At 45.0% G+C, this 26,747-nt stretch overlaps 1 protein-coding gene across 2 annotated transcripts in view; it reads left to right on the forward strand.

Annotated features, from left to right (window-relative positions):
* Positions 1–26,747, forward strand: part of VEPH1 (ventricular zone expressed PH domain containing 1) — a 471,495-nt gene that overhangs the window by 173,923 nt on the left and 270,825 nt on the right. For both annotated transcript variants that reach the window (XR_011031377.1, XM_068280844.1), the window contains exon 7: positions 15,492–15,706. Coding sequence is in view for 1 of the 2 variants with exons in the window: in XM_068280844.1 (XP_068136945.1) it covers positions 15,492–15,706 (215 nt within the window). In the remaining variant the exon portion in view is untranslated. The remainder of the gene's footprint in view (positions 1–15,491; positions 15,707–26,747) is intronic.

A 26,747-nucleotide genomic window follows, 5' to 3' on the forward strand; every position in this document is an offset into this window, starting at 1 on the left:
GTACAAGAGGAAAAAAATATTTGAAAAAGAGCTTATAGTTTTTGAGAAAATTGATTGTAAAGTTTCAAAGGAAAAACTGTCTTTTAAATGTGGAAAATGTCATGTTTCTTTGGACAGGTAACATGCTTTTTGTCGCCATGCAGTCATAAATGTAATACAGAGAAGAGATTCCAGGAAAAGGGACCGGTAACGGTAACCCAGCAGCAGCAGCACACGTGATGGAACAGGAGCAGGCGCAGGAGGAGAAGGCCATGCTTTTTGAGACACAACAACCCAGGCCTTGCATGAGGACAAGAAGCGTGCGGATAGCATGCTTTTTACCGCCATGCAGTCATAAATGTAATAAAGATAAAAGGTTCAATAAACAGGGACCGGGCGTCAACGCTAACCCAGCAGCAGCAGATGTGATGGAACAGGAGGAGGCGCAGGAGGAGAAGGCCACGCTTTCAGGTGCAACTCAGGCCTTGCATGAGGACAAAAAAATGTGTGCGCAAAGCAATGCAATGAGTAGTTTTCAGGACACAATGGGCTATTCGGAGGAGCTATTCCCACCCCCACAATCTTCTACCTGTGAAAGGTCAATGGAACAGCCACAAATGTTGTGCCCGGATTCACAACCTTTTTCTGTGGAAAATGCACCTCGCACTGAAATGCAAGGCGAGGCCGAGGATGAACATGACGTCAACAACTCAACATGACGCAAAGTGGGGTGGGAACAGAAAGCTGCTTTCAATGTTTTGAAGGCCTTAATTGCCTCCGGTGGCCAGTTAGATGCATCATTCATCACACCCAAATCCCAGAGCAATGTGTGCAGGAATTTGAATCTCAGGAGGTGTACCGAGATCATCTGGACAAGTGACCAAGTGACAAAGTGACCAGTGACAAAGTGACAAAGTGACAAAATGACAAAGTGACAAAATGACAAAGTGACAAAATGACAAAGTGACAAGTGACAAAGTGAGAAGTGACAAGTGACAAAGTGAAAAGTGACAAAATGACAAAGTGACAAGTGACAAAGTGAGAAGTGACAAGTGACAAAGTGACAAGTGACAAAATGACAAAGTGACAAGTGACAAAGTGAGAAGTGACAAGTGACAAAGTGACAAGTGACAAAATGACAAAGTGACAAGTGACAAAGTGACCAGTGACAAAGTGACAACTGACAAAGTGACAAAATGACAAAGTGACAAAGTGACCAGTGACAAAGTGACAACTGAGAGGTTGTTCTGGGGAGCTCCACTGCACTCAGTCGCATATGAGGAGAGGTCTCGTCGGGACTGCTGATCCTCCTCAGCTTGCTCAAAGCCTTGAGGGTTCCTGAAGATCCTCTGCTTGGAGTTCGCCGGGGTTCAGCTTGGTGTCGGGGTCGGCGGCGTCCTCCTCACTCCAACGTGGCAGATCTTCTGTTGAAGGAAAAAAAAAAAAACATTGTTAAAAGTCCAGTACCGCTTCTGAAGGACTCACCAAGAGATGCAGGAGCGCTTCAATCTAGCGCACCATCGCTCGCTGGGTGATGTCCCTGCCTACGCGCTGGAATTCTACACTGCACATGCTAGCACGCTTTTGCGCAGTGCCGAGGCGCATTCCAGCAGCTAGTAGCTACCAAGCTTCTGTGGATCTGATTGGGCCACCATGTTGGATCTCTGCCAAGTCCTCCAAAATTTGGAGCAATCCACGTTGCGTGACTGAGCAGTGACAACTCTACAGTCAGCATTACAATACCACTGCTGTGTTTACTGAAGAAATCAATGTTGAAGATGGAAACCGCTGGCATGATGCAAGTGGGGGATTCTGAAGATGAAAACGATCAGCGTGATGATACCAACATCAGGCAACCTGCCTCAGGAAACGCTGGTCCCAGCTATGACAAAGAACAGGACGAGGAACAGCTGGAGTTGGAGCAGGAATTGGATGCCCCCACTGCCGAGGGACAGAGCGGTGCACGTTGGACTTCCACAATTTAGCGGGAAAGGACAGCAGAAGAGGAAGAAAGTGATGCTGGTGACGAATATGGTGCATCACAACAATCACAACGCTTACAAGAACATGAAGATAGAGGAGTCTGGCAGGACTCTCTGGCACACATGGCTCAATTCATGCTAGACTGCATTGAACGCGGCCCGCGCATTATTCACTATTCATTATTATTCATTATTCTGGAATCTGGACAACACCAATTACTGGGTTTATACCCAGTTTATACAAACACAATGTTAAAAAACTGATTGAAGAAAGTGTCAGACAGGTCAAAAATGGAACAATTCCAGCAGGCCCTTGAGGATGGAGACTTTAGAGAGGAGATTGACATCCTCCTCCTTCTCTAGCCAGTTGTACGCCGACAGACTGACTTCAGCAAACCCAGGAGGACCAGGAGGGCAGCAAAGAACACAAGCTGCTGCTAGTGCCCAAAAGGGAATGGTATTGGCAGTGTCCTTGGAGTGGGAACATTTTCTGACACCCATGCAGCAGCCCACAGAACAGCAATCGGGCAGTTCCACGTCCTCCAACACCAATCGCCTAGAGAAGATGGTCAAGGTCCAGGACTACATGTCAGATGGCGTAGCTGTGTTGAACAATCCATCTGCAGACAGACGGTGAGTGTGACAGGCAGCACAGAAGGACCATGGCAACTCACTCATAGTACCACAGTTTGATAGTGCTGCCCAAAAAATTATATGGATCCGTGGACCCGGGCACTGCAGGCAGTACTGGGAAGTGGGAACGCAGATTTTAGTACCTAAACACACGATACAACATGTTTTCCGGGGTCGGACTCTGAGGCACATACAGATGGTCCCGATCATCATCCTCATCATACAACTCTTCTCCTGAGTCTGACCCACCCACCACCTCTGCCACCCCAACATCCCCAGACACAGACCCCTCATCGTCCTCAACATTAACTTGGGATGCTGGCCTGAGCCCGACCTCCTCCTCCACATCAGGCCCCATCATCTCCTCAATGGCAGCCCTCATTAATCGTTCTGGCGACGGACCGATGGACACAACATTCTCCTCCGGAGAGGGCTGCTGCTGACCACTGGCTGCTGTAGTGGATGTTATAGCTTGCGTGGGGCGTTGGCTGTTGCTGTTGTTGGGAGTGCTGCTCACAGCGGAGGTCTCTGAGGAACTCATGGTGAGCTCATATAGTGGTTGGCGGTGAGTGGAGTATTACTGATCCCAGCAATATACACACTGACTGGCAGAGTACGCAATGCTATATAGTCTGGCTGAGCGGTGTACACAGAGTGGCAGTACACACAATGCTATATAGTCTGGCTGAGCCGTGTACACAGAGTGGCAGTACACACAATGCTATATAGTCTGGCTGAGCGGTGTACACAGAGTGGCAGTACACACAATGCTATATAGTCTGGCTGAGCCGTGTACACAGAGTGGCAGTAAACACAATGCTATATATATAGCGTGGCTGAGCGAGGTGCACAGTGGCAGTACACACAATGCTATATATAGCGTGGCTGAGCGAGGTGCACAGTGGCAGTACACACAATGCTATATAGTCAGGCTAAGCCGTGTACACAGAGTGTCAGAAAACACAATGCTATATATAGCGTGGCTGAGCGAGGTGCACAGTGGCAGTACACACAATGCTATATAGCCAGGCTAAGCCGTGTACACAGAGTGTCAGAAAACACAATGCTATATATAGCGTGGCTGAGCGAGGTGCACAGTGGCAGTACACACAATGCTATATATAGCGTGGCTGAGCGAGGTGCACAGTGGCAGTACACACAATGCTATATATAGCGTGGCTGAGCGAGGTGCACAGTGGCAGTACACACAATGCTATATTAGTCAGGCTAAGCCGTGTACACAGAGTGTCAGAAAACACAATGCTATATATATAGCGTGGCTGAGCGAGGTGCACAGTGGCAGTACACACAATGCTATATATAGCGTGGCTGAGCGAGGTGCACAGTGGCAGTACACACAATGCTATATATAGCGTGGCTGAGCGAGGTGCACAGTGGCAGTACACACAATGCTATATTAGTCAGGCTAAGCCGTGTACACAGAGTGTCAGAAAACACAATGCTATATATATAGCGTGGCTGAGCGAGGTACACAGTGGCAGTAAACAATGCTATATATAGTGTGGCTGAGCGAGCGGTGTACTACTGTTCCCAGCAGCGACACACAATGACTGGGGGGGACCCTGGCTAGCGTGGCTGGAGAGTGAACTACCCTGCCTGCCTACCCAAAGCTAAACCCACAGACAAATGGCGGAGATATGACGTGGTTCGGGTATTTATTTACCCGAACCACGTGACCGTTCGGCCAATCAGAGCGCGTTCGGGCCCGAACCACGTGACCCGTTCGGCCAATCACAGCGCTAGCCGAACGTTCGGGGAACGTTCGGCCATGCGCTCTTAGTTCGGCCATGTGGCCGAACGGTTTGGCCGAGCACCGTCAGGTGTTCGGCCGAACTCGAACATCACCCGAACAGGGTGATGTTCTGCAGAACCCGAACAGTGGCGAACACTGTTCGCCCAACACTATCTGTAAGGAGGGAAATGCTATTATTTTTTATTTCAAAAAAGTCAAATTTTAATGAGGTATTATTATTATATTTGTTAGCTGTTGCAGTCACCTTTTTGATTTTTTTCTCTAACAAAATACGTTTATAAAGCTACATCTCCTGTTCATTATCATTTCGGCCATCTTCTGGGGCATATAACTGGTGGCTGTTGAAAATGCAAATATGTGTTGTGACACCATAAGTCCCAGCGCACAGTCCTTCCTGTGTTCATAGATTATACATTTGAGAATTCACGTATCTGCATTGCAGACAGTACATCATTGCATACCACAGCCTTAAATCATTCCCATCATGTAGTTAAAATCTTGAAACATGAAAGATGCTGGGCTTTCATGTCAACATGTATTATATTGTCCATACAGTAGACAATTTAGATATGTTCACATGTGCAGGAAGTAAGCCTCTCATTTAAGCTAACCCCTAACAGACCAGCATCAGTATTTCCCTAACTCTTAAAGAGAACCAGAAGTGGGGATCTTAGAAAGAAATCTATACACAGAGGCTGGGTCTGGCTTTAGTGCCCAGCCTCTGTTGCTAGTTGAATCCCCCTGAAGTCCCCCCTGCGCTCCGCTCTCCCCCATAAATTACGGCCGCGCTCTCAGGCATTGTTTACCTTACTAATGTCACTCACGCCGCTCCCCCTGCCTCCTGCAGAGCGCCGGTCCCCGCCCGCGTCCCTTCCCTCCAAACAGCGGCGAGGGAAGGGACGCGGGCGGGGACCGGCGCTCTGCAGGAGGCGTGGGAGCGCCGTGAGTGACACTAGTGAAGTAAATACAGCCCGCTGCGACATGCTGCATGTCGCCAGCGCGGCTGTAATTTATGGGGGAGAGCGGAGCGCAGGGGGGACTTAGCGGGGATTCACCTAGCAACAGAGCCTGGGCACTATAGCCAGACCCAGCCTCTGTGTATAGATTTCTTTGTACGATCCCCACCTCGGGTTCTCTTTAAAGGGGAACTGAAGAGAGAGGTATATGGAGGCTGTCATGTTTATTTCCTTTTAATCAATACCAGTTGCCTGGCAGCCCTGCTGGTCTATTTCTCTGCAGTAGTATCTGATTAAAACCAGAAACAAGCATGCAGCTAGTCTTATCAGATCAGACTTATAAGTCTGAACCACTGAAACACCTGATCTGCTGCATGCTTGTTCAGGGGCTATGGCTAATAGTATTAGAGGCAGAGGATCAGCAGGGCTGCCAGGCAACTGGTATTGTCTATGTTCTTGTCTATGTATTACAAGGATTTGACCCAAATTATTTCATATTATTTAGATTGATTTATGAACAGAGATAAAAAGAACTCACTCTCCTAAGGATCTTCTGCCATTGCAGTTGGTAGTGGGTGTATTAGTTTGTTAATTACTGCTGCTGAGCACTTTTCTAAAGTTGCAATGCTTCCTGCTCTGTGCAGCTTGCAAGAGTTAATAAACCAGTGCTTTTATCTATGCAAATGAGGTACTCAAAAAGCAGTTAAATGCAGCCCTAGCTCTTCTGAAAAGTAAATAGAAGGCAAAACACTTTCCTCTGTCTGAACAAAAACTGTTAGTAAGAACATAAGTCCATACTCACTCGCCAAATGCTGGTAAAATTACAATACACAAGCATCCCACAGCAATTTTACCTGAATTTACTCAACTACCGTAATGTAGCCTGTGTTGAGGATATAGTGCAATTCATATTACCTAGCTAACACGTTGCTAGTATGACACATGTCACATGTCACATGTTTTGTAAAGCATGTTATATTGACAACACATTCAATATCTAGATCATTTGAGTTTCACATCACTTGTGTGTAGGTCTTGAAGGACACCTGAACTGAGAGGGATATGGAGGCTGCAATTTATATTTGCTCTTAAATAATACACATTGCTTGGCTGTTTTGCTGATCATCTGCTTCTAATGCCTTTAGCCATCGACCCTGAGCAAGCATGCAGATCAGATGTTTCTGACTGGTGTCTAACTGGATTAGATGGACAGACCTGATGGGAAACTGTGGAGCCTGGGTGAAATCGGAAACCTGCCCCCACTTCCCCTTTTAAGTTACAAATGCAGTTTATGTTGAATGACCAGCCAATGTAACTTCATGGGGTTATGGATGGATATAGAGATATAAAGTATGGCACATAAAGAAAATATAGTAAAGTTCAGTTTATTATAAAGTTTTATTATTTTTTAGAATTTATAAAACACCAACATCTTGCGCAGCTCTGTACAGAATATATTGTCTTGTCGCTTTACTGTCCCTCTGAGGGGCTCACAATCTAATCCCAACCATAGTCATATGTCTATGTATGTATCATGTAGTGTATGTATTGTAGTCTAGAGCCAATTTTAGGGGGAAGCCAATTAACTTATCTGTATGTTTTTTGAGATGTGGGAGAAAACTAGAGTGACCAGAGGAAACCTACACAGCCACTGGGAGTACATACAAACTCCTTGCAGATAGTGCTCTGACTGGGATTTGAACCAGGGACCCAGCGCTGCAAAGCGAGAGTGCTAACCCCTTCGGCACCATACTGTCCATAACCTTCTTAAAAAATTCATAAATTAACAAAATTTGTTTCCACATGTGGAAGAAGCACATTGCGGTCGATGCACAAAACACGGTAATACTGATGTGCACACATAGTGCATGGCAATATTAACTTTACTTCTGTGTGCAATACCGTGAGTTACGCTATAAGCGCGACTTGTGATAGTAAAGTAGCGCGACCCTTGCTACGGTAACACGGGTTACTAATGGTAACGCTAGTTAGTAACGCGCTACTGTAGCAACAGTTGGGCTACTCAAGTATCGCAAATTGCGCTAATAGCGTAACTCATGGTACTGCAGATGGAAGTAAAGGTTTACTTACAAGTTAATAATAAAAATAATAATCCAAACATTTGTATAGCGCTCTTCTCCTGTCGGACTCAAAGCGATCAAGAGCTGCAGCCTCTGGGACGCGCTCAAGAGGCCACCCTGCAGTGTTCCCTAACACTGCAGGGTGGCCTCTTGAGCGCCTTACTGAACTCCTTACTGAATATGTACTGACTCTAGCCAGGATTCAAACCCTGCTCTCCCATGTCAAAGGCAGAGCCCTTAACCAGTACTTCTTCAATTACTTAGTATTGAAAAAAAATGTTTGACTTTTAGATAAGATGATACATTATTTCCTTGGAGAAAAGTCTGGAGGAAAGTTATCATAATGGGATATGACTCAAAATGCAGTGCAATTAATTCAGAACACTGGGCAGAATTTGCCAATCATTTCTTTATATTCTATCCAAAGAGCACATCCAAAACCGAAGGCTTCTAACATATATATATATATATATATATACACACACTCACCTAAAGGATTATTAGGAACACCATACTATTACGGTGTTTGACCCCCTTTCGCCTTCAGAACTGCCTTAATTCTATGTGGCATTGATTCAACAAGATGCTGAAAGCGTTCTTTAGAAATGTTGGTAGGACAGCATCTTGGATGTACATCCAGGGCACCAAGCTCCTGTTCCATCACATCCCAAAGATGCTCTATTGGGTTGAGATCTGGTGACTGTGGGGGCCATTTTAGTACAGTGAACTTATTGTCATGTTCAAGAAACAATTTGAAATGATTTGAGCTGTGTGATATGGTGCATTATCCTGCTGGAAGTAGCCATCAGAGGATGGGTACATGGTGGTCATGAAGGGATGGACATGGTCAGAAGCAATGCTCAGGTAGCCCATGACATTTAAACGATGCCCAATTGGCACTAAGGGGCCTAAAGTGTGCCAAGAAAACATCTCCCACACCATTACACCACCACCAGCAGCCTGCACAGTGGTAACAAGGCATGAAGGATCCATGTTCTCCTTCTGTTTACGCCAAATTCTGACTCTATCGAGACTCATCAGACCAGGCAACATTTTTCCAGTCTTCAACTTTCCAATTTTGATGAGCCCGTGTAAATTGTAGCCTCTTTTTCCTATTTGTAGTGGAGATGAGTGGTACCTGGTGGGGTCTTCTGCTGTTGTAGCCCATCCGCCTCAAGGTTGTGCATGTTGTGGCTTCACAAATGCTTTGCTGCATACCTCGGTTGTAACAAGTGTTTTTTTTCAGTCAACGTTGCTCTTCTATCAGCTTGAATCAGTCGGCCCATTCTCCTATGACCTCTAGCATCAACAAGGCATTTTCGCCCACAGGACTGCCACATACTGGATGTTTTTCCCTTTTCACACCATTCTTTGTAAACCCTACAAATGGTTGTGCGTGAAAATCCCAGTAACTGAGCAGATTGTGAAATACTCATACTCATACCGGCCCATCTTGCACCAACAACCATGCCGCAATCAAAATTGCTTAAATCACCTTTCTTTCCCATTCTGACATTCAGTTAGGAGTTCAGGAGATTGTTTTGTCGAGGACCACACCCCTAAATGCATTGACGCAACTGCCATGTGATTGGTTGATTAGATAATTGCATTAATGAGAAATTGAACAGGTGTTCCTAATAATCCTTTAGGTGAGTGTTTATATATATATACGGTGGCGTAGTGGTTAGCTCTCTCGTCTTGCAGCGCTGGTACCCTGGTTCGAGTCCCAGCCAGGGCACTATCTGCAAAGAGTTTGTATGTTCTCTCTGTGTCTGCGTGGGTTTCCTCCGGGCACTCCGGTTTCCTCCCACATTCCAAAAACATACAGATAAGTTAATTGGCTCCCCCTAAAAATTGGCCCTAGACTACAGTACTTACACTACATAATATAGACATATGGCAATGGTAGGGATTAGATTGTGAGCTCCTTTGAGGGACAGTTAGTGACAAGACAATATATATATACACTGTACAGCGCTGCGTAATATGTCGGCGCTATATAAATACTAAGTAATAATAATAATAATAATATATATATATATATATATATATCAGTTAATGTCAGTTAAATATATCTTATAGGAGACACACACATTGATATTTGAGAAGTGAAATTAAGTTTATTGGATTTACAGAAAGTGCGCAATAATTGTTTAAATAAAATTAGGCAGGTGCATAAATTTGGGCACTGTTGTCATTTTATTTATTGCAAAACCTTTAGAACTAATTATTGGAACTCAAATTGGCTTGGTAAGCTCAGTGACATCTGACCTACATACACAGGTGAATCCAATTATGAGAAAACGTATTTAAGGGGGTCAATTGTAAGTTTCCCTCCTCTTTTTTACTTTTCTCTGAAGAGTAGCAATATGGGAGTCTCAAAACAACTCTCAAATGACCTAAAGACAAAGATTGTTTACCATCATGGTTAGGGGAAGGATACAGAAAGCTGTCTCATAGATTTCAGCTGTCTGTTTCCACAGTTAGGAACATATTGAGGAAATGGAAGACCACAGGCTCAGTTTAAGTTAAGGCTTGAAGTTGCAGATCAAGAAAAATCTCGAATAAACAGAAGCGATGAATGGTGAGAACAGTCAGAGTCAACCCACAGACCAGCACCAAAGACCTATATCATCATCTTGCTGCAGATGGAGTCACTGTGCATTTTTCAACCATTTAGCGCACTTTACACAAGGAGATGCTGTATATGTGAGTGATGCAGAGGAAGCCTTTTTTCCGCCCACAGCATAAACAGCTGCTTGAGGTATGCTAAAGCACATTTGGACAAGCCAGCTTCATTTTGGAATAAGGTGCTGTGGACTGATGAAACTAAAATTGAGTTATTTGGGAATAACAAGGGGCGTTATGCATGGAGGTAAAACAACACAGCATTCCAAGAAAAACAACTGCTACCTATAGTAAAATATGGTGGTGGTTCCATCATGCAGTGCAGGGACTGGGAATCTGGTCAAAGTTGAGGGACGCATGTATTCCTCTCAATATCAGCAGATTCTGGAGACCAATGTCCAGGAATCAGTGACAAAGCTGAAGCTGCGTTGGGGTTGGATCTTTCAACAAGACAACGACCCTAAACACTGCTCAGAATCCACTGAGGCATTCATGCAGAGGAACAAGTACAGTGTTCTGGAATGGCCATCTCAGTCCCCAGACCTGAATATAATTGAAAATCTGTGGTGTTAGTTGACGAAAGCTGTCCATGCTCGGAAGCCATCAAACCTGAATGAACTAGAACTTTGTAAAGAGGAATGGTCCAAAATACATTGAACCAGAATCCAGACTCTCATTGGAACCTACAGGAAGCATTTAGAGGCTGTAATTTCTGCAAAAGGAGGATCTACTAAATATTGATTTCATTTCATGTTTTGTGGTGCCCAAATTTATGCACCTGCCTAATTGTGTTTAAACAATTATTGCACACTTTCTGTAAATCCAATTAACTTAATTTCACCTCTCAAATATCACTGTGTATATCTCCTATATGATATATTTAACTGACATTTTTTATCATAACAACCAACGATTTATACTATACATAAAATGTCATGGCAATTAACAATGTTGCCCAAACTTTTACATCCCACTGTATGTATGTGTATATGTATATATATAATATATATATATATATATATATATATATATATATATATATATATATATATATATATATATATATATATATATATATACACACACACATATATATATATATATATATATATATATATATATATATATATATATATATATATATATACACATATACATATATACATATTCATAGAATGCAATGTCAATATGATATTCAAAATTCAGGACATTTCCTCTGATTGCAGCTATTTTTGGTATGCTTATGACATGTAGACATGAGCACTTTGATTTATGAACCCATTAATATGAATGCTGGTTAGTGTCCAAGTTCAGAGGTAATCTGTGAGACTGCAGAAGCAAGATGTACTGAGTATCTGGAGAGGAAACAGACTTCTGTGATAAGCAATAAATGCTTCATTGAATCCTGTGACTTGCTTGGTGCTGATAAAGCCTGTAAATCAGTGGGACCTTTCTTTTTGAAGTCATCTAGCTATTGCATAACTGGTTTCACTTGCTGATACTATCTTTTGGGTGTTCTGCTACAAGTTAAAGCAGTAGTCATTTGTATTTATTTATTTTTACCACAATAATGATTTCAGTTGCAGTTTGAATGTATTATATTTTCTTAGAATAAGTATACACTGCTACAATCTGTGCCTATGGTACTGTGCACTACAGTGCATGCAGATTTGTGATCTGTTTGTAATATTCAGTTTGTACTGTAACTGTGGACCTGCTTCACACCAAAAAGTGCTATTGATTTTGAAGTGATCTTGGAATGATTTTATATTGATTTGTGGTGATTCAAATCACCTATAAGATTTCATTGTCCAATCGCATTTCAAAACTCTGAAGAGCGCATCTGCTCAGAAAAGCTCTTTAAAAGCGCTCCTGGGGTGAAACAGCCCTAAGGTGGCCATACATGGTAAAACATTTTCATACAATCTTACCATTTTTATGTAATATAAGAGAGCTGCATAAATTATCCTTTCAGTATATTAATTTACTTTACCCTTATACTACATAGAAATGGTAAGATTGTATGAAAAAATTGTACCATGTATCGCCACCATTAGAGTGCGTACAATAATTGTCAAACATAGGGGTTAGAACCCCATCTCTAGGGCAACAATTATGGGCACAAGTGTTATATAGACACATTGATGGTTACAGCCAAGTGACATGTACTGTCCTATGGAAAAGGAAGGAGGGATGATGATGATGAAGTTTCTTCCGATGGATGTGGGTGAGGTAAGGACGGGACCAATACACTTGTTCATCTCTGGCATGCTGCACTATGCTGTAAATCCCCTTAGCAGCTTCTTAATGTGCCTCTGGTAGAATGATCTGAAATACAATGGAAATTAGGTCTCATTTACATGGTATTAAGGGCAGAAAACCACAGTGTTTTTACCCATGTCTAAAATCACCAGTCCAGGCAGGCAGCCAGCAATGCAGTCTAAAAGGCATACAGGTTTGTGCAGGGTCACTGAGGCACTAGATACTGAAGCCTAAAAACACCCTTTCCACTCTAAAAGGATGCCACACTGGCCCACAACCTGATGCTAAACCACTTGCTAAAAATGGGTATAAATATTATAATTTTCTGCTGAAGCAGTGTGGTCATGTGATTCTGCTACTACTTGTCTCCTGTTCTCCTCTGGCTTTGCTATACTCCCTTCTGAGAGGGGGAGGTATGGCTGAGCTGCCTCTTACTGCCCTTCCCAAACAGGTAGCAGGAGGGAGGATGTAGCTGAGCTGCTACTTCAGACATGTGCCATTGAGGTAGACTTAAGGAGGATGGTTCCTACCGAGGCAGTTTCTAGGTCGAATAGCTCACAGCAGAGATATTGGGGAAGACCAAGTAATGGGCATAACAAAAAAATGTGAATCAGAATTACATACTGTAGCTACTGTATTAAAGTGACTAACTTCTCTTATACGTAAAAAACATGCTTCATCTATTATTTGATCACATGTCACGAACAAGCTTTACTACTCCTCATTTCACAGTGTCTCACGCCTCTAAAGAAAAGGATGCACAAAAAATGAAAACAGGATAAAAATACTGAAAATACATAGTAAATTACTAAGCATGTGTTGTTTGATAAAAAAAAAAATACAATGTTGGGCCCAATCCAGTTTATTTTTACATCTTATAAAAAAAGCCTTTTAAGACACCAGCTAGCAAGAAAATACTTAGAAAAATCTTGGCAGTGCTTTTTCACCTACTTTTTGGTACTTTTTCAGTTGCAGAGTGCTGAAAAGTTATTTTAAACAGAGGATGAAACATTATTTCCCAGAGAAACTTCAGGAGAAAAAGTAAGATGGATTGGTCCTAATATATTGTAATTATTTCTAGCTACAAAGCCCTTCTGTTTAATAACGGGTGCTAGGGAACAGGCACGCGCCATTCATTGCCGCAGTCAGCGTGATCTCACGTGCACATATTGTCGTGACCTCCCATGTGCGCATGGCCACGACCCCGGTGTATGCCCATCCACGTGTGCCCCATCCACAACCGCTGCTTGAAGCCCTCCTAAGGCCACATTCGGCACATGGACACAGGAGGACACTGAGACAGGCACCAACATCTTCCTTAGTGCTGTACATTGTAAAAGAGATACAACAATGGGGAGCATAGATACATGAGCAGTTCAACACACTGTACAATCAGGACAACCAGTAACATAAGTACAAATGCATATAATGTGTTGTTTGAAAAACATCACCAATACTGATAGATGTTCATATGATAAATTGCACAGAAACAGAAAAACACGATGGGGAGGTCCCTTCCCTTATGAGCTTACAGTCCAGAGGGTAGAGGGGCAGAGACACTGGGGGCCTCATAGTATAGTGCCCTCTCTTACAGTGCTCTTATTATAGGCTCCCTTTATAGTATCAGCAGTTATAGTGTGCTCAGTTTCAGTGCCCTAACTTATATTATCCTCCAATATAGTGCCCCCCTTCATAGTTTCTCTGTAGTGCCCCTTCCAAACCAGCAAAAAAGTGACATCTCTGCGTTGTGTTGTGTTGTAGTGCACTGAAGGAAAGTCCTGCATGCTTCATTTTGGTAGTTTGGTGTACCTCTTATTATTCAATACTTTCAAAACTCTGCACACAACACACTGCTGTGGAGCACTTGAATAACGTTTGGTGTAACTCTACTGGCTGCATGATGGCTTTAGGTACAGTAAATGACTTACACTACTAAAGGCAAAAGATCAGCATGAAAGCCAGATACTGTAACTGGTATTTTTTAAAAGGAATAAAGATTTTTTGTGCACTTGTGTATGGGCGTCCGCACATACGGGCAAAAAGGTGGCGGACGCCCCCCTGGCCGTCAACCGCCCCCCTCTCCCATGGCCATCCCCTCTGCCTAAGTGCCAGCAGCCAGCCCAGCGTCAGACCTCCAATCAGCCAGTGAGTGCGGTCGCTAGGACCTCGCGGACCACGCACTGATATGTGTAAGTGACATCACTTCCGCATATGCAGAGCGGTGTCCATGGGGGTAATGTGTGCCCGCTCTCACTGGTTGCCAACTAATTCTGAAGTCTGACGCTGGGGTGGGTGCTGGGATGATGGTGAGTGGGGGTCCTAGTCACACTAAACAAAGACAAACACTTATATGGCGCTTTTCTCCTGGCAGACTCAAAGCGCCAGAGCTGTAGCCACTAGGACGCGCTCTATAGGCAGTAGCAGTGTTAGGCAAACTTGCCTAAGGTCTCCTACTGCATAGGTGCTAGCTTACTGAACAGGCAGAGCCGAGATTCGAACCCTGGTCCCCCGTGTCAGAGGCAGAGCCCTTAACAATTACACTATCCAGCCACTGGAGGTACCTGTCACTACCTACACAGGAAGGCACCTGTCACTACCTAAACTGGAGAACACCTGTCACTACCTAAACTGGAGAAAACCTGTCACTACCTAAACTGGGGGGCACCTGTCACTATTTAAACTGGGGGAACCTGTCGCTACCTAAGCTAGGGGGCACCTGTCACTACCTAAACTGTGGGGCACCTGATACCACCCAAACTGGAGGGGTTCCTGTCACTATACATGGGGGACCCTGTCACTACCTAAACTGGGGGGTATCTGTGTTGGAGCTGTTTTAACAATCTAATTCATACTACAGTCCTAGTCTATTGTCCCACCATTGCTAAGTACATGCAAATTTGGCTCCACCCATGACCACACCCACATCCTGGTTCATAGCCTCGCCCACTTTTCACTTCCGTTGTTTGGTGCAGCGTGCTACACGTGCCACACAACTTACCCCCCTATATTTCGGCGCAGCACACGTCCCCCAACTTTTCTTGTTCTGCGGACACCAATGCACTTGTGTTGTGCATTTACATCCTTCTTATTTTCATATGTGTTCTGTGTTTTTAATTAAAATCCATACCATTGTATCTTGCATCAGTTTGTTGTAGCACTGTCTAAATTTCACCATATTTTGTTGTTTGAATTACAGATGATGGCCAAGGTGTGTCTGACATATCTAGTGAATCAGCTGAATAACATTGAGCATTCATTTCATCACATACTTCTCATGGAGATCAGGAACATCACAAACACATATAATGCATTTCTAGGCATCCCCGGCCTAGACATGTGCAGGATGAGCACCAGCTTGAGTGCAATAACCAAGCTTCTAAACGAACATCTAAATGATGAAACAGCATGCAGGTAAGCGTCTATACTTTAGTCAATTTTTTTATTGTCTTAGGTAAGGTTTTGTTTGTTAGCAAGAAATAATGTATGTTTTGATACACAATACTCGTTTTTCCCCAATGCGGTCTATTATATTACCACAGATTGCGAACAATTTTATTATTATTATTATTGATTTATAAAGCCCCAACATATTCCGTGGCACTGTACAAAGTAAGAAAGAAACATGGTGTACATAATAATACAGACAATGGTGCACACCAATATACAAGATACATCATTAGCGACAAAACACAAAAATGATACAAAATACAGAATTAGTAATGACAGTGATAAAAGTAACATGATAAATAAAATGTATAATAATTTTCAAGACACAAAAGATGATGAAAGTATTATGAAATTCAGCATTTCCCTTTGTTCTAAGGGCCCTTTTCCACTAGCGGCGATTGCGATGCTGAATCGCAAAATCGCAAATCGCTAGTGATTTTTAAATTGCAACAGTTTGCCTAATAACATAGGAATCGCTGTAGGTAATTTCCACTACCGCGATTCGTTTTTTACTTAAGCGTGATCGCACCGCGGATCGATTTTTGACGCGATTTTGCTATGCAGTGCATTATTACATTATTATGTTTAAAAGGACCAACCCGCCTTTCCCTCTGGTGCCCCAGAGGTGGGGTGATCTTATGAGTGCAGACTTGCTAAAATATATTCATATGTAAAAACAAAGCAGTATGTTTAATTATAATAAACAAATCAATTTTTTTTTCATTAACATAAATAAAGCTTCACTTCTGCTTTACTTATTTTTGTATCTGTACTCGTCTATATCTTTTGTCATCTGTGTATTTCTTCTGTAAGCATTTGTCTTCTTCTATAATTTTCTGTATACATCTACATGCTGTCCACTGTCCATTCTTGCTGCATTCCACCATAAAATTCATCATGACCATCAATAAATAAGTGGCTAAATACCAGGCAGGGAATCACATGATAACCAATTTGTTACGTGGGTGAAAGGACTAATGCCAAAAGAAAACAAAACTACTGAAAAATTGTGAATGATCACAACCACGGAATGGAGTGTTCCGTCTGGGTTTTCATATATTTGTTCATAGCTATAATAACCAAATAACTAGGAACCTGATGAGTTCAAATACTGTATACTACTAAAGCGCTACTGTAGCTATATTGTGTTTTTTGTGATTTTCAATTGGACAGATAGTGATTGCAGACTAGCAGAAATATTAATAGCAGACCTACAAAATATGCCTTAGTTTTTCAGCATTACAAGGCCACAGCACATGAAAAAGATTCACACGTGTAAAAAAAAACCCAAGGTGTTCTTTACTGTACAGCAGACCACTTTGGTGCTGGGGTATTGGGGCGTGTTTAGAGTATTTGGTTGAATATTTTAGCCTGATTTCTCCTAGGGGTACATCTTTCCTGTTTTAGGAAGTACTTACTATAGAAGGCCACAACAATTACATAGCAGTCTATTCAAACTGGTATGTTACTGTCCTCTCACCAAAATGCAGTCCATGTTACAAGTACAAAGTTTACACACAAGCACAGTTTACAAGCGCAAGCTAAGTGCGCTGGTAGGGTAATATGCATATCGCCATTACCCCCTCATTGACGTATGCTCTCTGTTGGACAGGAAGTGTGTCTCTGGATTACCGTTGCACTGTGCATGCATGCCGCGCAGCTACCACAATCTCTAATGCACACTTACCATGTCGCCATAGACTTGCAATGCTCCATGATCCATGCAGTAGGCACGGATCGTGCGGCAATGCATTACAGAGTTTGTGGTGAGCTTGCGTCAATTTCCCTATTTCTACCTCACCACATTGCGTTGCCATAGTGGGTAAGTTTCCATAGATTTACATTGCCCTCGCGACGAGCTGCAGCCGAGGAGAGTACCGTGACGCTATGAAACATGGAAAGTGTGAAAGTAGCCTAAAGGTAGCAATAAGGGGATTTTATTTTTGGCAAATTCAGTTACTTTAACTGAATCTTTCAGTGATGTGTTGTCCTCAAATGATATATTTTCAATCCATTTTGACAGTCCTTTTGAAAGAATGTTTGGAGTCGTAGTTAGTTTTAGTTAAGCAGATGACTGGAGGAGCAGTGACATACATATGTATTGTACTGAGTGGGTACAAAGCTAGCAGGACTGTGGCTCCATCAATATATTTGATCAGATATGTACTGTAGGTGGCACAGTGCCAGTGATACTCATCAGGGAGTTACTGACCATTTGCCAGCTAGCTTTAGGGCCTGTTCAGATCACAAATGCGGATGGCCATGCGTGCGGAACGCGTGCGGACCACAACGCGTACGAACGCACGCCATCCGCGTTTGTGTGCGTTGCGTGGCTGATCCCATCACTGAAAAGTGAATGGAACAGCCGCGCGTTTTTGTAAAATCTGCGTGCAGCATGCGTTCCCGGACCGCACAGGTCCGGAACGCATGCAGTGTGAACATCAGACAGTGCACTCTATGCACTGTCTGATGTCGTGCGTGTTGGCCTTCTGCACGCGTTTCCAAAACGCGGCTGGAAACGTGTGCAGTCTGAACGGGCCCTTAGACTCACAAAACAAATTTAATTTGACTGATTTGTCATGTTGCGGTGATTGCTTGTTGCAAGGTTCTCAGCTTCTGTTGTTTTCATCACTCAGTTGCTAGGTTGTTTTGAGATTTTCATCTTTTTTCTGATGGCCTTGAGTTTTGTGATTTGCATGCGATTGTAAAATGCAGTAAAATCACATGTAGTATAAAACAGCCCTAAGGTCTGCCATTTAATTTTGAATTTAGCAGGTCAAAGGAGATGCCGGCCTGTGATTTTGGGCCATTTGGCTTAAAGAGAAACCGTAACCAAGAATTGAACTTCATCCCAATCAGTAGCTGGTACCCCCTTTCCCATGAGAAATCTAGTCCTTTTCTCAAACGGATCATCTGGGGCTGATTTTGTGGTGAAACCCCTCCCACAGTGTGATGTCAGCACCTTACAGCACTGAGGTACTGGCATCGCACTGTGGGAGCCTTGTTGCATTGTGGGAAATAACAGCTGTTTCCAACTGCCAAAAATGCAAGCAGCATTTCCTTACATTGACATCACCTGCCTGCAGTAAATATGTTGCCATGTGATAAATGTCAGAATGTAAATCAGGTAAATCAGGAAGAGGAAAGATTTTACAATGAGCAAACACTGGCTAAATCATTTATGCATAATTATTGTAAAAATTAAGCACTTTTTTATTATATTATTTTCACTGGAGTTCCTATTTAACTGCAGATCAATAATGACCAATTGTGTAACCCAGGGACGTAACTAAGCCCCACCGGGCCCCCCTACAGAATTTCAGAGCGGGCCGCCCCCCCCCCTCCCCTGGGGCCCGCTCGTGGCCGTTTTGTGGGGGCTGGAGGGGTGGCAGCATGAGGGGAAAGCCTTGCCCACAGTCGGCAGGGAGAGGGGAAGTTCCCCCCCTCTCCCTCACCTCGGGGCTCTCCCCTCTGCACTCCCCTCCAGCTAGTGCGCTAGCTCCAGTGTGTGGGCAGCGGGCAGATACATACCTTCTTCCATGCGTTCCATCGCAGACTTCTCGCTCTAGAGCCTGACGTCCCTTCCGGAAGTGACGTCACTTCCAGAAGTGACGTCAACCGCTAGAGCGAGAAGTCTGCGATGGAACGCACGAAAGAAAGTATGTATCTGCCCGGCGCTGCCCGCTGCCCACACACTGGAGCTAGCACACTAGCTGGAGGGGAGCGCAGAGGGGAGAGCCCCGAGGTGAGGGAGAGGGGGGGGAACCTCCCCTCTCCCCGCCGACTGTGGGCAAGGCTTTCCCCTAATGCTGCCACCCCTCCAGCCCCCACAAAACGGCCACAAGCGGGCCCCAGGGGCTGCAGGGCCTACTGTTACGCCCCTGGTGTAACCTCTGCTGCTTCTCACACCCTGAGATTTTTCTTCATGCTGGAATGTTTTTAGTTATTTGGTACTGGTTTCCTTGTTGTTATTGCTGTTTTTTTATTGTTTATAAATATTCTGTGGTGCTGTACAGAGTTCAAAATTGCCAATAGAAGATATCATTCATACATGGTTCACCTCCAGAGAAAAGGAACTCACTCAGCACACAAGAGCTGCAGATTTACAATGGCAGTTTTACCCAAGTTACAGGTTGCAGCAGTATAGGAAGACCTCTTTCATTTTACATTGTCCTCTTCAGCTGTACACTTATTTATGTCCTTCCAAGTATATCATGTTCATCTCTTTCTAGTCAGAAGTTTATACTTTTTGAATCTATTTCCTCAGTGGAAAATACACTAAACTATAGCAGATGTATCTTGCCTTAAAACTGGGACCTACATCTCTACATGTTTATTTTGGAAAGCTATTGTTCCCATTCATTCAGCACAATTAAGCTTATTTTCATCCCTTCCAATAGTTGGTGATTTCTGTGCCTTGGAGGATGTTATTTAGCAGCAATATACCGTTGCTGTATTTACATAGGTAATTCTTGCCGTCAGCTCTCATGTTGCAATATAACGGAAAGTCATTTGTTTAAAAGAGGCACAATCACTTACCCAGAATCCATTTCCAACACATTTTGGAGTTGTGTCATGAAACTTATCTAATGCATGATCTTTCGTTATCTATTTCTCACCCCAATGGGCAACGGTTAACTTTGCTGCATGTGACCACCAGGTCATGCCCCCTGAGATTGTCCCACCTGTGACAAGGAAAACAGGTAATTCCACACTGATAAAAGGAAAGCTGGAGCAATATATTTGGATTTGAGCACTGTCAGGAATATGGCAGCTAGTTATGATGTTGGGATAATACAGTAGTATATTTTCATTTTCCTGTCGGCTGTGTACTTCAGATATGTATGTCTGCTAAAAGCCAGTCTGGCTTTTGAAGGTGTCACCTGGCTCCAGGAAACTACTAAGGTAATTGTCCATATGTCAATGAACCTACATTTGCATTTAGTTCCTCTGGTAGCAGGGAACTGCTAATGGGAGTTCCTGATGTAAATGTAAATTGATTGCATTCATTGTCCAGCAGGGAAAACTACCATTGTCTGCTTCTAATTAGGAAACATTTAATCAGACAGTTGCTTTGAAGCCTATATAGGTGGTCGGACCCTTTTGTCTGAATACGGTCTCAGATGTGTCACCTAGACTGGCTGCAGACCACCCCAGCCTGAGCCAGGAGTTTACTTATGACAGCCTTACCCAAAAAGTCTTTGATGTGTGTGCGAAAATGCACTCTTACATGTGGAAGTTAGATCTCTGGGAATTTATGTCTGAAGAGTTAATTAAAACTAGTTCCTCCCCTTCCCAAGGAAGTTGCAGCCTCCAGGCATATCTCCCAGTATAAGAAGCAGGGCCAGATGCTTAAAAATTATCTTCTCCCGAGAGTAGTTCTTCGCTAGAGATGATCCCGAGGAAAATCGGTAAATCCGTGTCTCTTCACGGTTGGACATTTGCGATGGTAAAAGTTCACTTTACGTTTATTCCATTTTTATTTTTGCAACTTGTCTTGTGTGTATCTTGTAACTTTTACTTTGTAACTTTTTTACTTTGTTTTTTGTACATCTTTTGTATATATTATTTTCTGCATTGTTCCATTTTTTCTGGAATATTAAATTGTTATTTAATAAGATTGACTTCTGCTGTACTAAACCAACACTTATAGCCCAGAAGAGACTGAAGTGTAAAGTCCATGCCTGATTTTACGTTTGAGCAACCCTACCGTATGAGATTGTAATTGCATTGTGTGTGGGGCGTTTGTCATACGTTGGCCTAAAGCGCGCAGCTGACCCAACGTTCAAAAACGCCAGTGCGAGTAGCTCGACAGCAGAGTGGCTGACAGTATCGTTCGGAACGACTGTTAGGGGTTTTGCTTCACTACAGTATAAGATTGCAATTGTGCATGTACGTGCGTGGCGTTCCCGTATTCGGCCTAAAGCGCAAAGCTGACCCGAATATGAAAACGCAGATTGCGTGTTGAGCACTCGACAGCTGAGTGGACGTGTCTAGCAACGGCTAGTGGTGGCAGTGGGAAGTGTTTGAGGGGTCCCAGCCTTGTTTGTAGCTTGAATAAGGCTCCTTCCCGCTTGATCTGGTCAAACCCGCAGTCGGGAACCGTATACACAGGCGTGCCGCGGGCCGGTTCCTGACATAATTGGCTGGCAGTGGTGGGAACGTTTAGTACATTAGTACGCAGTTTAGCTCGCTATTCTGAGTACTAAAGCCTGGAAGCTTGCTAGAAGCGACTAGCCTACAGAAGTCTGCTCAGTGCAGAATTTATATACTTTTTTTTTTTCACAAAGGTACACACTTGGCATTTTTGCTTTCCCTCCCCCCTTTTTTCTTTTTCGTTTGCAACACGATGGCTCAGAAAGCAACCAGCTATGCAAGGCACAGCAAATAAATACTACTCAACCTGTGTGAGCACAAAGGCATCGAGACGGCGAGCGGCCAGACTAAGGAGCAGATAGTGCATGCCCTCGAGGAGTATGAGGCAGAGCAAGCCCGTGCTCCAACGCCAGCGGATGCAGCTCACGACACGCCAGAGGAGGAAATCACTCCCGCCACAGAATGCGAGTGGAGACGATGTCCTGGACGATCCACCGAACACGGAGATGACATCTCTGGAAGCCGACCTACTGCTACTAGGTTCGGCTGAGCCCGAACTGCGCCTAAAGCTGATCCTGGAACATCGGCAAGCAGAGAGGGAAATACGACAAGCCCAGAGGGAACAAGCTGCACAGCGACTCCAGGCCGAGAGGGACAGACTCCGGGCAGAGGAGGGAAGAGCTGAACAGCAACACCAGCTGTAGCTGGCTAAACTTTGGCAGCAGAACCGGACTGCTGGACCCGCAGAACACAAAGGTGAGCGAGTCCACAGAATCCCCCTGGATAAGTTCCCCGCTATGGACAAAGTCTCTGACATAGACACTTTCCTACAGGGGTTTAAAAGGACTTGTCATCAGTATGGGGTGCCCCGTGAGCAGTGGGCAAGATACCTCACACCAGGGCTGAGAAGCAAGGCCCTGGAGGCGTTTGTGAGTCTCCCCCAGGAGAAAGAAACAGACTTTTAGGCAATTAAGAAAGCCATCATTACACAATACCACCTCACGCCAGAGGTGTATCGCAAACGTTTCAGGACAGTGCAGCGAGGTCCTAATGACAGTTACCTGGATCATGCTTGCAACCTGCGCACTGCCTTCCAGCAGCGGCTAAAAGGACTGTCAGTTAAAACCTTGGATGCCCTGCAGGAACTGATGATAAAGGACCAGTTCCTACACACTTGTCCTGTTGAGGTCCGGCTGTTTGTGCTGGATCGCGAACCAAAGACAGTGGATGAGGCTGCGGAAATGGCAGATTCCTACACAGCCCATAGAGCACCCGAGTCCCGGGGAACTACTACTCCCAGCTGGAAGGGAGAACAGATTGCTAAACCTGTTTCACCCGTCACCCAGAGGAGGCAAGCACCGCTGTCTCCTGGATTCAAGCAACCAACCACTGACACTCGGAAATGCTTTGTATGTGACAGGGTGGGTCATATCAGCACGACTTGCCCAGAGAGGAAGAGGGAAGCCCCAAAATCCAGTGAGGCCTCAAACCTCAGTGAAGTCCCAACTGCTTTGTGTGCTACCAGAAATGCCACTGGCTATGCAGAGAATCTGCAGCTGGTCACGGTTGGGGGTACAGTTGCCACTGGGCTGAGAGACACTGGAGCAGAAGTCACTCTCATACATCCCCAGCTTGTGAACCCGGAGCAGTACATACCTGGGAAAATGATTGCTGTCAGGGGGGTCGGGGGTGTCCCCCCAGCCATACCCACCACCTTGGTCCACCTGGATTGGGGGGCCGGCAGCGGAATGAAGGAAGTTGGGGTAACTGACAACATCCCCACCAACGTTTTGCTGGGTACTGACCTGGGACGGTTAGTACCCCAGAATGAGCCTAATCCAACCCCTGTGGAGCCCGCCTCCGCAGCAGAAGTTCAGGACTCTTGCAAGGTACTATTTGATGACGCTGTGCAAGTGGGGGTGCTGGTGGGCCTCCCGGGGCTACGGACTATATACTAGGAGCCAGCCAGAGTGATTCTCCAGTGCCTAGGCCTGGAGCGAGACATGTTGATACAGCGAATGCAGAAAATGATGATGTCATTTATGACGCACGGACTATCAAGGCGATCGATGCAGGAACTGTTGATGCTACTTGTGAAGTGCTGAGTAGCACTGTGTATAATGCTGCAGATAATGTTGATGTGGGATGTGATGTTCTTAATGTCAATATGTGTAAGGCGGATAATGTTGATATCATATGTGTTGTGCTACATAATGATGCTTGTCCTGTGGACACTCCGTTGGCTACAGGAGTAATCAGCAGTGGTCGCTGGGCTGCAGCAGGTGGACTGCCCACTGAAGGGGCAGATGGCACCAGGCCAGATCTTCCCCCGTCAGATGTTTTTAAGACCAAATGTGATGTGGTTTATAATACGTGTAATGTGGGCGCTCCCTCAGCTGCAGTGGTAACCCGGAGCGCTAGCGGGTCTACAGCAGAGGGACTGTCCACCGAAGTGGCAAATGTTGCTGGGTCAGCCACATCCAATTCGGAACCTGGCCCTGAGGGCCCAGGAGCCTCTCCGTCTGCAGCCTTCCTGGCGTGTTTGACAGGCAGCACTGAGCCCTTTGAGGCTGTTCGATTTCACAGCCGCCTGGAAGAGCTCAGGGGTCTGGTCAGCGGGTCACCAGCTGGCAGGGGCGGGCTGAGAGGGTTCTGGGAAGTTATTCCCTCGGAGCTGTCTGAGGTGGAGGAGGCAGACCGGCAGATAATCGTTCCCCAAAGGGACCGAGAGATAGCCCCTGCCACTATAGAGAAAGTGGGTGTAGAACGTTGGAACCCTTCCACAGATGCAGCACTGTCTCTATGGTCGCGAACTCCCGGTCGTCCCTGACCCTCATTCCCCTGGTTGGTTACGTCAGGTTGCCAGGGGCAATGACACATTGCAGCAACCTGACCTAGCTTTCCAGTCGTGTAGCTAAGAACTAACTGACAGGTGGGGAATCCTCCTGAGGATGCTAAGGAGTTACCCCACCAGGCCAGGCCGACAGTGTAGGTGCTGGCAAGGGGATTTGTGGGAGTCACCTGCCAGCATCATCTTAAAGAGCGGAAGTGTCAGGAATATGGCAGCTAGTTATGATGTTGGGATAATTAAGAAGTATATTTTCATTTTCCTGTCGGCTGTGTACTTTAGATATGTATGTCTGCTAAAAGCCAGTCTGGCTTTTGAAGGTGTCACCTGGCTCCAGGAAACTAGTAAGGTAATTGTCCATATGTTAATGAACCTACGTTTGCATTTAGTTCCTCTGGTAGCAGGGAACTGCTAATGGGAGTTCCTGATGTAAATGTAAATTGATTGCATTCATTGTCCAGCAGGGAAAACTACCATTGTCTGCTTCTAATTAGGAAACATTTAATCAGACAGTTGCTTTGAAGCCTATACAGGTGGTCGGACCCTTTCCTCTGAATACGGTCACAGATGTGTCACCTAGACTGGCTGCAGACCACCCCAGCCTGAGCCAGGAGTTTACTTATGACAGCCTTACCCAAAAAGTCTTTGATGTGTGTGCGAAAATGCACTCTTACATGTGGAAGTTAGATCTCTGGGAATTAAATTATGTCTGAAGAGTTAAATAAAACTATTTCCTCCCCTTCCCAAGGAAGTTGCAGCCTCCAGGCGTATCTCCCAGTATAAGAAGCAGGGCCACATGCCTAAAAATTATCTTCTCCCGAGAGTAGCTCATCGCTAGAGATGATCCCGAGGAAATCGGTAAATCCGTGCTGTCAGGAATATATTGGGGTGCTGATGATGTTAGGAATACATAAACATATTCTATCATTTTTATGTCTGCTGTGTATCTTTCAGAGGTGGATGTCAGCCAGTATGGCTTGAAGTTATTGGCAACTAGCTTCCTGAAATTCCGTATAAAATGTAAATTACCTATCATTGTCTGCTTCTAATTAGGAAACCCTTAATTAGACAGTTGCTGTGAAGCCTATACAGGTGGTCAGACCATGTTGTCTGAATAATGTCTCAGAGGTGTATTGTGTTTGGGAGCAATTGTCACCTGGACCGGCTGCAGTAGGCTTTGAAGCCGATCACACCAGCCTGAGCCCGGACTTCACACAGGACATCCTGCTGCAATGTGAAAGCCTTAAAGAGAGTCTGAAGCGAGAATAGATCTCGCTTCAGACCTCATAGCTAGCAGGGGCATGCGTGCCCCTGCTAAAATGCCGCTATAGCGCGGCTTAACGGGGGTCCCTGTCCCCCCAAACCCCCTCCGTGCAGCGGGGGAGCGCTTCCTGGTTGGGGCAGGGCTGACCGCCGCAGCCCTGCCCCATGCGCGTCTGTCAGACGCGTATCTCCGCCTCTCCCCCGCCCCTCTCAGTCTTCCTTCACTGAGAGGGGCAGGGGAGAGGCGGCGATGCGCGTCTGATAGACGCGCTGGGAGGCAGGGCTGCAGCCGTTAGCCCTGCCTCCAGGAAGAAGATTACCAGCGACCATTTTACGACCAACTTTTGCGGGGGGTGGGTTGGGGGTGAAGGGACCCCCGTTAAGCCGCGGGATAGCGGCGTTTTAGCAGGGGCACACGTGCCCCTGCTATATATAAGACCTGAAGCGAGATTTAGTCTCGCTTCAGTGTCTCTTTAATCAATTGTCACCTGTAACCTGGGGAGATTGGAGGTTAACAAAGTCTTTTGTTGTGTGTGTGCTATAGGACAATGTTCACATGTGGATGTCAGATCTCTGGGAAATCAAATTATGTCTGAGGATGTTATTAAATCTATTCCCCCCCCCCCCCCCCCCGTCCAAACAGGCTGGCAGCCTCAAGGCAAATATTGCATTATAAAAAGCAGGGGACAGATAGCTGAAGTCAGTTCTCTTCTGACGGTAGCTGCGGCTGGTCTCCTGCCCCAAGCTAGTGGACTCCTGGTCTAACCAGATTGTGTCTGTCCACAAAAGTCCAAGATT

Source organism: Hyperolius riggenbachi, chromosome 4 (genome assembly GCF_040937935.1).
Source record: "Hyperolius riggenbachi isolate aHypRig1 chromosome 4, aHypRig1.pri, whole genome shotgun sequence".
NCBI classification, from domain to species: domain Eukaryota; kingdom Metazoa; phylum Chordata; class Amphibia; order Anura; family Hyperoliidae; genus Hyperolius; species Hyperolius riggenbachi.